Consider the following 11,196-nt stretch of genomic DNA (forward strand, 5'->3'; position numbering starts at 1 on the left):
TGTGTTAACTTTAAATTTTAATGAAAATAGAGTACAGTGACAATTTCTTCACCCCCCCCCCCCCCCACAACAACTATTTTCTGTTTGACATGTCTTTTAATGGTGTTAAGATGAAATTATGTAAGAAAGTTACGTTATCAAATTATTTCATTATATATGAATGTACTGATGGCAGAACCCACTATTATTATGGTTTTATAATATATATATATATAACACATGCATACACACAAATTTTGGTTTTATTATAAAACACACACATAGGGTAATTACCATCTCCTCGCTTGTCTTTCCCGCCAACACTATTATTAGGGTTTAAATCAAATTATTCTAGTTGAAATGTATGTGTGCCTATAAAAAAAAATTTCTGTAGCTGATTATCAAAAAAAAAAAAAAAATTCTGTAGCATCATTGCAGTACATGATTATGGAAGCAACCATTAAGAAGAAAGACTATACTGATAATTAAAAATTAAATAGATAAGCTTGATATAGATGTTGGAAAATGATAGAACAAGACATACTCTCCTTACTTTCAGCAAAAAAAAGACATACTCTCCTTACAAAGCACACTGGAGAAATAAGCTCTGGTGATCAGGTCCTTCGTAATGCTATGCAGTTTTATGGTTGAGTTCTATCACATATATGCACAGTAATTCTAATAGTGTGATTACAAGAAAAAGCTTATACCATAGCGCTTGGTATAAGTCAAAGCAGGATCATGATCATCACCAAAGGCCGAAGAGAAGTTGGTCACAATGCCATCATATGATTCACATCAGGTACTTCCTAAGAAAAGACATGAAGTAATTCATTGATAACTTAATCTTCCTTTTTAAAGCACTACTGTAGGAGAATCATTTATAAATAGACTTTGATGTTTGCTAAAAGCAGAGGGGAAAAGGAACGAAAATAATTTTGTAAATTAAAAATATATTCAGGGATAACTCTACTACAACAATAAGCAAAACTCTTGGGTAGCATATTTCTTCTTTCAAAAGCATTTTGACTTCCACAATATGCACCAATTTGGCAGAGAAAAAGAAAAATTTACCATGCATCCCCTCTACCTAGTCAACATTACACATCATTGCAATATGTTACATTTCAATTTCCAATCACAATATTTTAAAATTTCTCCAAAGTCATCAAAAAAATAATATGAATGATGTCACAAGATTCATCTATTCAACTCAATATAATTAGCATTTAGACTTAGTTGAGACCATTCCTATATTTTATATATATAAAAAGAGGAAAAAGAAGAAACTAGAAGGAAAAGAAAAACAATGAACATTTCACATTGACTAGTGACCACTCAAAACAATTTAAGGATTAATAGATCATATATACTAGATTCAAATACAAAACTGCAATCCCTATGATGTTTGAACATTCACCTCAAACTCAAACTTTCAAAGAGAGAGAGAGAGATATTGTTATCTGGCAGTTATGAATCAAGATATCAAGGAATGTCCCAAAATCACCATAAAAAACATGTGTGTCAATCTTAATATTTTTCAGATTCCAATAAGAAATAGTCTCTTGCAAAAACTAAATAGGGAAAAGAACCCACATTTATATGATGATCATATGATAATTTGATGATTCAAGAAAATTACAAAAATGCATTCAATTTTTCTCACCCTTCTACTTTTTGTTTCTTGATCAAATTCTGAATACACATCTAATGAAACCTAAGTAAACCAATCGAGATGGTTACAAGTGAACTCTAAACCATTTGCTTTTGGAGTAGCATCAATATTTATGTATACACAATAATCACTTGAGACAAAAGAAGGTTAAATAACATGATCACTTGTATCCACAAGTTATAAACCATCTACCTCCCTAACTCAATCATGTCAGATTGATTTGAGTGCTTTCCCTCATCAAGCTTTAAAAATGGAAATATAATAATGTATCCTTCAAAGGTGACATGGAATGAGATACCCAAAAGGACAACCAACATCAGCCTACCATAGAAAACAACTTTTAATCATGTTTTAAGGGTTTGTTGTCCAGGTCAGGTGGATGAGGAACTAGCCTCTCGAATTCTCAATATTCCATTCTTCCATGGGCTCAAAATCTATTTTATTATCTATCATATCCAACATGTGTGAGAATTTTTTGCTGGCATCTATTTTTTTTTTTTTTTTGAAAGCAGCTGGCATCTATTAATAGAAAAGATAATCTAGCTTTTGTCTGTTTGCTTGATTATAGATCTAATTAGATTATCTTTAACCTACTACCTAACCGCATCTCACTGTTTATAGGCTCGTGAGTTTTCCACTTCTCCAATACTTTTGTCCTTCATTAGGACACTTTTCCTTTTTATTTGGGTAAATACTATACACAGCAGATGTGTCATTAAAGTCGAATTCCCTCTCTATCTCTTTCTGCATGACAGAGAGAGAGAGAGAGAGAGAGAGAGAATAACTGTCTAACAAGTTCCACGTCTATTAACTAATATGGACGGGATTGAGATCACATTGTCTAGTACCAGCAACATATACCTTATCTTCATACTATATGATAGTGCAAACTGTCTAAATTTAAAATGACCCACTAGACGAATTGCTTAGATAATGGAAGACATATCCACATATCATCATTCCAAACTGCAATCATCTTTCCCTTCAATAAATGGCCGATATCCCATTTCCAATTAAAATTACATAGAGGAGTAATCATTAACAACATATATTTATACAAAATCCACTACTAGAACAAATTTATCAAGCTCGCACAACCATCATAATTGCTCCTCCTAAAATCCACTACTTGCTACTTATACTCCCACTCCTATATTAGAGAAATTTCAAAGGGTATACCCGCAAATATTCCCAAAACATGTTCTGATCAGACACATAATAACCACCAAGGAAAAAAACAAAGAGACAACCATCTAAGAGAGAATTGAAGTAGGAGAAAAAAGATATACCCAATAACTCATTTTTCTTTTTCTTTCTTTCTTTCTCTATGAGCTTGCATTAGGAGGTATAGGAGGAGGAGTATTTGAAGTATTCATCTTTGGCTTAGGCCTTTTCCTCTTCTTCTCATAGCTGACCCCTCTGGCTTTAGCCTGAAAATCACGAACCTCACGCAAATACAGCCTCACAGCTCTTGCACCAAAGGGGTTTGCTTCTGGTCTTCCACCATGTTCTTCATACGCGGCCCGGAGGCGGCCAATAAGAGCATCAAGACTTCCCCAAGCTTGTCTTAGAGGGCAAGGACAAGGAGCAGGAGGGTTAGGGAGACCAAAGAAAGGGCAAGTCTGGTTGTGGACTTTGGTCTTGCCAAATTGGTCTAAGTAGCGAAGGAATTCAAGGACATGTGCACCACTGCACATGGGGAGTGAGAGTGGGGGCCTGTGGTTCCTCAAGTACTGGCAAAAGGTGTTCCAGTCTCGGCGCTTTTGATTCTCATAGCGGCTTGGAGTAGTAGTGGAAGTAGACGATGGTGATGAGGATGTGGCAGTGGATGGAGTTGTGGGAGTGGTGGGAGTAGTTGGGCTAGTAGCCATGTTGGGTATGAGGTGGTTTTCGTAGGTGGGATTGTTTGCTTGTGAAACTAAATCCATGGTGAAAGAAAAGGTTTTTGCTTCTGGGTTTTGTTGCTTTTGTAGGAATTTTGCTTGGATCTTGAAAAGTTGAGATTTTGTGGTTGGTCTTCTTGTTCTTCTACTACTACTATTTTAGGGTTTTCCTTTGCAGGTTTAGAGTGAAAACAGGTTTCAGAGAGAGAAAAAGAGTATGATTCTTACAGCTGTGAATGATTAGATGGGAAATGGAAGATTACAGTATCCAAAAGAGGAAAAATGCTAAGATTTTGCATGGCAACAGAGAGAAAGGGATAGAGAGAAAAAGGGGGTGTTTATGTGGAAAATAATGGTAAAATGGGAAGAGAATAAGAGATTCTTTCTCTTTAAAATGTTTGTCTTTGGGCTTCTTTTGTTTAAGCAAAGAGTCAGCAAGAAATCGTTAAGGACTGCAGTTATTGAAGAGAAAAGCGCTTTAAGAATGGCTGCAGCTCATTAGATTTTCTTTCCAGGAAAAGGGAAAGCAACTGAGAGTTTAATACTGGTCTCAGAGAGAGAGAGAGAGAGAGAGTGTGAGAGAGATAGAAAGAGAATCAAGTGGTCTAGAGGGTCAAGAGGTTCAGACTGTGTAAAGAGCTTGAGGTTGAAATAAGGAAGTAAAGATAACATGAGAGTGTTTTGTTATAATAGGACAACTTTAGCAGTGAATAGAAAGCTGATGGTGACCAAAGAAAGACAGACATATTGTTGTCATCACACACTTCTTAGGCGCGTGCAAACACTTCCCTAACGTTTATATTTTCCTTTTTTTCCTTTTCCATGTCTCTAATGTCTTTTACTACTTTGAGAGTACTTTCCTGTTTAAATTGGAGAATTGATGGGATTTGGGAATTTGGGATTTTGGATTGGCGGAGGAGTGAATTTTTTTTTTTTGATAGCAACATTTGGAGGAACCTTCAAAGCAACTACCTCTATACTCTCATCCAAAATGGTGTCCCATGTCTCAAGCTTTATCTTAGGTGAGATATCAATGGACTCATGGTACTGCGAAATGTTAAACGAAGTGTGTAACATGTACTCAGTTGAAATGAAAATATCTCTGTCTTCTCAATGTGTTAGGTAATTCTCCATTAATTATATTTCGGCATAGTTGTGTATATAGGGTCCCTATTAGGGTGTGATGTTAACTGTCAATATTAATTAGTTTAGACATCACACCTATAATTTTCACATAATGACGTTTCAAAAAAAAAAAAAAATTTCACATAATGACTCTATTAATTAGATTAGATAAGTTAACTGTGTTTTTATATTTTATGTACGGAATGGGAACTTTACACTTTGGTACTCTTCTTTTAAGGGACAATTGGCTATCACTTTAGGTGAAAAAAAGGACAGGACCTTTAATTTAGTTAACCGACGGCACTATTTCATTGTTAAGAAATTTCGCACGAAAATACAATCTTTACTGATCAGTTTGATAGCAGTTAAAATTAATGAGAGGTTGGTAGTTGCTTGCAGAATTAGTCACTGCACTTGACTAACTAGTGATTTCAAAATATTGAAAATGACCATACAAACAAAATCATGGTACACTGAAAGCTCGCACTTTAATTGGAACTTGTGGTTGATGTTTGGGGTAATGTGTATGAAATATGTCAACCGGTGCAGGCTGAAGCAGCTGCAATTATCTGAGCATTATAACTTGCAAAGGCCGAAAATCTGAAGAGAATTAAACTGGGAGGTGATACTAAAAATTGTTTTGTTGCTATTAAAGAGAATTGTTCCTATGCTACCTGGCCTATCCAAACTTTAATTAGTGATGCTTTAGACCTTAGCAAATTTTTTGATATTTGTAATATTTATTGGTTTATAAGAGAGCTTAACTGTATAACTTATTGCTTAGCTAAATTTGTGAGACATTGCTCATAGGTTAAGAAGCACAGACTCAGGTATAGGTACAAGTATGATCCAACGATACAAGCTATTTTTGAAAAATTATAACATTAAACGGTAAGTACAACACGGTAAGTACAACACAGGTACAGCAATTCAAATGAAGAGTTCGTACTTCTTAATCACCGGTCTTCCTTCCCTATTAATCTTTAATGATAGTCATTCTCAGTTAGTTAGTTTGTTTGTTTTTTTTTTTTTAATGAAGATAGTACAATTTATTGCTAATTGTCCAAGTGATATGCATACTAGCTAACCATGACATTTATGTTTCAACCATGGGTATATTGAACTCTTGGATTTATTCGGTTTGATTTTATAATCGAGCTGTATTTGGTTAATTTTATAACGAATATCTAATGTTATGGGTGGGGCAATTCACGGGTCAAGTTTCCTATAAACCCATAACCATACTAGTTGAAAATTACACACAAAACAATAAAATAGTTAATATATAACACAAATTTACAGTGGTTCGGTTAATTCCAAACCTACGTTCACGAGAAACACCAATTAAAATTCACCATTAATAATAGGAATTACATACACAAACTCTTGTAAGAACTCTTGGGTCTGTTTGAATGCCACTTATTGTTGAAAATTAAAAACTGAAAATATTATAACAAAATAATTATTAAATTATGAATAGTGCCATGGGACCCAGTTTTAAAGTTTTTTTTTTTTTTTTCAAAAAAAAGTACTTGCAGGTCTAATGAATTGTTTACGAGATCCACTATTTTTCAGCAAAACACAGGAACGCACGTTTTCGTGCTTTCCAAACGCACACTCAAACATACTAGTCAAGACAACACATGGGCTAGAGGTGGAGATCTGTTAAGTCTAGCCCATGGTAGGAGAATTTTAGAGAATTCCTTATTTATTTTGAAATTCCATGTTGGCTAAAAGAATAAGGATGTGCACTAATTTGATTAAAAGTGGTATTGCCACGTTAAAAAGAAAAGAAGTAAGGAGATATGTCATTCTCTATACATAGTTGTAGGCTTGTTTTGTGTGTGAGAGTCATAAGTAAGGGTTTTTCTTGAGATAGAGTTAAAGACTTAGCCATGTTCAGTAAGTTAGTATAAGGGGCATGAGGATGAATTGGGGTTTCTGTTAGTAAAGTAAGGGGGCTTAACCTTGTCCTCAACAAGCAAATTCTTTATTGAGTTCAGGTAATGCTTGAACTTCTAACTTGAACTTGGCTTCACAACTATATCAGTCACTTTCTCCACAAATCTGACTTTTATCAATCCATGATTATCTTTACTTTGTGGCGTTCTAACCGAAGGCTTCTCTTTCCCTCGGGAGAAAGAATTCTTAGGAAGAAATCTCATTCAACACACTATACTTTACCTAGAGAGAAAGAATTAAACAAATAATTCACTTATTTCAATCTCAAAATCTTTCCCTCTGTAAATAGCCACGAGCTAAATGTTCACTTCTTCTTTTTCTTTTCTTTCTATATGAAAAAAAAAAAAAAAAAAAAAAAAAAAAAAAAAAATCTCATATATCCCATTACTTTCATATTCATATTAGGTTGAATATCAAATCCCCTTAAAATGGAGAAGTGCAATACCTTATAAAACAAATTAATTTCTTTGTCACAAACACTTAAAAAAAATTAGAGTATAATATCCTAATATAGCACTCAAAATGTGTATGTGTGTATGTGAGAGAGAGAGAGAGAGAGCTTTTGGCAGAGGAAGAGAAATTAGAGTGGTGGGATTGTTGAGATTAGACTATACATTTCCTTTTTATATTTACTTTTTAGAGTGATTGTATATCTTCTCTGACCATACATCTCCATTTGTTTACACAGAAGGGTTGAATTAAGACTTGAAAAATGAGTAGAAGCATTGGTTTGGTCAGATAGGATTAGTGAATCTAAATTACAAACTGTTGTTTGTAAAGAAGTTGAAGAGTGTGTGTAGTCTGAAGGGAAGCTTGTACGAAAGAAAAGAGCTTCTAAGTGAGTTAGGGTCTTGGCTTTCAAGTATCATCTATGATGGGGGAAGAGAAAGAGAGTTTGTAAGTAGGTTAGGGTTTGAGCTTTCATCTAAACATGGGAAAGGATCATGCTTAGGTTATAATATGTAAGAGCATTAGCATTGGAAAATGCTAATGCTATTCTATTTTACAATTCTAAAATCCCACAACCACAATTCTATTATACCATCCCATTTTACAATACCTCCACATCCCAAAACTCTATTTTTATTAAAATATTATTTTTTTAATCTTTTTTTTTATTATTTCTTTCCAACCGTCATCAATCACCACACCACCATCTTTTTTTATTAAACTCTATATCATCTATCACCACACCACCACCTCCATAGCTCCACCATTATCAATCACCACACCACCACCACCACACCACCACCAAAATGCTTCAACCTAACTGTTTCAGCCTCTCATCATACATCGCCAATCAACCTTGATCAAAACTCACCGGAATCCCATCACCACCAAAACAACCAAAACAACCCCGATCATTATCATCAATCAATCAGGCCACGCCTCCATGGCTCCACCATCATCAATCACCACCAAAACAACCGAAATCCCACCGCGCCTCCACCAGGCCCACCAAAATCCCACTAGAACAAAAACCCAGACACTGCCGATCAACCCGATCACAATAGGAGAAAAAAAAAAAAAAAAAAAAACCCCCAGATTAACCCTGATCAAAACCCAAACACCATTGCCACTGCAGTCGTTAGATCAACGTTTCCTCCATCCCCAATCAAAACCCAAACACCGCTGATCAACCCCGAAAAAAAAGAAAAAGAAAAAAAAACCCAAATTAACCCCAATCAAAACCCAGACACTGCTGCCACTGCCGTCGCTAGATCAACGTTTCCTCCATCCCCGATCAAAACCCAAACACCGTCATCACTGTCGTCGCTAGATCAACCCAGCTCAACCCCAATCAAAACCCAAACATCGGCGAGAATCACAACCCAGATCAACGTTTCCTCCACTGTGATGTGGGATGTTGATGTTGGAAGGAAGATAGGGTTTGGGTCTGAAGAGAGGAGAGAGTAGATGAGAAAGAGAGAAGGAAGAGAGAGAAGAGAACATGAATAATGATAGAGGAGAGAGAGATTCTGGAGGTGAAGAGCTTAAAATATTAATTTTTTTGTTTTTAGAATACTGCTACAGTACTATTCTAAGTAGAATAGTACTGTAGCAGTATTGCAAAATAATTTGCAATACTAAGGTATGGCATTCTCTGATGCAAAGCATTTTAGGCAAAAAATGCTAAATTCTCTCTAAATATGGCATTAGCATTCTCCAATGCTAATGCTTTAAGGGAATAAGTGGGTTTGGGTTTTCATAAGGTTTGATTTAATTTTCAACAATGACCCATTTTTTAGATAATAGTAAAAAAAAACTTAATGTGATTTTTTTAGTAAAAGTAAAAACAAATTAATGAGAAGATATTAAAAAAAAAAACTAAATGCAATATTAGAGCGCCAAATGGTAGGAGCTCATGCACTCCTAAAAGATATCTCTGCTTATATATATATATATATATTGATTGATTATATTTCCATTTTTATCCATAGTTTATTCTATCTCCATGTTTAGTATTGGGAAAATGATGCCAAAAAGTTTTTATAAATTACACTCTCCTAGGAGAAATTATTAAGTCCATTGAAAGACTATTGGGGTGGTCCTTCCTAACTCTCCTAACTAATAAAATGTTGCTATTCATGCAAATATGACATCATCTTTTGATTGTTTTTTTTTTCTTGTGTTGATTATATGAGGCTAACTCATATATTTGCTTAGGTGATATTATTTTATTAGTTAGGAGGACCACTTCAATAGTCTTTTTGGTGGATCTAATAATTTCTCTATCTCTTAGAAGCTTTTATAAATGCAAAGGAGAAACCAATGCCCTTCTATAGTGTTATTTCCCTATTAAAAACATTCTATTAAAAAAAAGAAAAAGATTCCTATACATTTATACAAACTTCTAGGGCTGGATGCATACAGACATTAAGAGAATGTCATTTCATCTGTAATTTAGGCCATTTAGAAAAACTGTAATAAAAATATATGTATAGACTTATCTGTTGCATTTATATAAACCTTAATAGCTAGGGAGTGTCATTTCATCAAATTTTTAGGAGGATTGTTATTCCTAAAATCTTAAAAGAGATTGATACTTTGGCTATGATAACGACTAAAGTGTAACCTATTCAAGAGGAAGAAACTTTCGAGCTCAACTTTTGAATTTTGAATTTTGTATTCAGCAAAAAAAAAAAAAAAAAAAAAAAAAAAAAATTTGTGCTCTCCTCTGTTGTAATGCCTTTTTGGGCTCTTTTATGATTATGAATGAAGGTACTCTTTTAAAAAAAAAAACTCATGTTCTTTGGACTTTGCCACTTTGCCCATATGCGGTAGAAGTCTGGCATGCTAGTTGTTTGAAGGAAGTTCACTCTTAGCTAGCTTTCTAATTTAGCTATGGTAGATGTCATTGATAGAATGGCCCAAGACTTGAATGAGCCTGAGAATATTGGCAATCTCTAAACTATACTATATGGATGATTTGGTATCAAAGGAATGAAGTCAGGAGTGGCCAGGCACGTTTTTCCCCTGCATTTGTTACTAACAAAAAGCTAGTAAGTATGCAACACAATATCATGATCAGTTGACTGAAATGTTAATATTCACTCCCTCCCCTGTGTTTGGCTTGAGTTAACAGCCTTTTTGCTTTTTTAAAATTCATATTCAGGTCAGTGTACACCGGATGGAGGAAACACCACCTTGTGTTGATCACTTTGTTGATTTTGGCTATATATTCATCTATCGTTTTCTTATCAATAATATTATTTCGTTTTTAATTTTTCCAAAAAGAGGTCTATGCACTTGATGTTAACCCAAAAAATTAGAAAAAAAAATTCTACAAGAGTAGAAAATTAGAATAATGATTAAAGAATTAAGTTCACCCCATTTTAACATTTCTAAGGGGGGGCAAGGCAGAGACAATAAATTGGTAAGCCCACAATGAGCACTAAAAAAGGAAGAAGACCACTACCGCACACTCTTGGTGCGATGGTCACTCCACAAGTATAAGTAATTGTGGGGTGTGGGGGAAAAGGGTCAAGGTTCAAGTCTTCAGGAAGGAGCTTCACACACATATACACATAAATTATGTTAGAGTAGAATTTCTATTTTGTTTAAAAAAAAAAAAAGGACCAATTATCCTACCACTAAATTAAGAACATGCACAACTATAAAAGGAATGTCCATAACCCTCCACTTTGAGTAAGGAACAGACTTCCTGCATTTGTATGAGCACTGACTGAATACCTAAAAGACTCCTTAAACCTGACAAGTGACAACTATAATGGCCATAGCTGACAGAACCAAGAAATATATTTTCCATTTAAAGTAACAGCACTATCCAAAAGTAGAAAGAATACAAAATGCAAAAGAATTAACAAATTTAATCACAGTTCTATAATTTTAATTTCCCTATGGGCTCATCTGTTTCATGTTAGGGAACAAAAATGCTCCATCTAAAATATGCCTCCTCCTTTCCTTTTGTTTCTTCTGTGCATATGTTTCAAAAGATTAAACAAAAAGAAAAAAGAGTATTATCCTTCCAGCTAGATTAAAGAATAGACACAATTGAAAAGGGCATGTCTATATTTTTCCACTTATAGTAAGAAACAGACTTCCTGCATT

General features: G+C 34.4%; 1 protein-coding gene across 1 annotated transcript; it reads right to left on the reverse strand.

Annotated features, from left to right (window-relative positions):
- Positions 1-458: 458 nt before the first annotated feature.
- Positions 459-4,188, reverse strand: LOC111985676 (protein LIGHT-DEPENDENT SHORT HYPOCOTYLS 1). Its single transcript, XM_024017334.2, has 2 exons — positions 2,944-4,188; positions 459-788 (listed from the first exon to the last, which is right to left on the reverse strand). The coding sequence occupies exon 1, from the start codon at positions 3,580-3,582 to the stop codon at positions 2,980-2,982; it is 603 nt and encodes a 200-aa protein (XP_023873102.1). The 5' UTR covers positions 3,583-4,188; the 3' UTR covers positions 459-788; positions 2,944-2,979.
- Positions 4,189-11,196: the final 7,008 nt, after the last annotated feature.

This window comes from Quercus suber, unplaced genomic scaffold (genome assembly GCF_002906115.3).
Source record: "Quercus suber isolate HL8 unplaced genomic scaffold, Cork oak 2.0 scaffold_704, whole genome shotgun sequence".
Taxonomy (NCBI): domain Eukaryota; kingdom Viridiplantae; phylum Streptophyta; class Magnoliopsida; order Fagales; family Fagaceae; genus Quercus; species Quercus suber.

Excerpts from the sequence above, each read along its gene's own strand:
- LOC111985676 (XM_024017334.2), bottom strand. The coding sequence starts at position 3,582 with ATGGATTTAGTTTCACAAGCAAACAATCCCACCTACGAAAACCACCTC.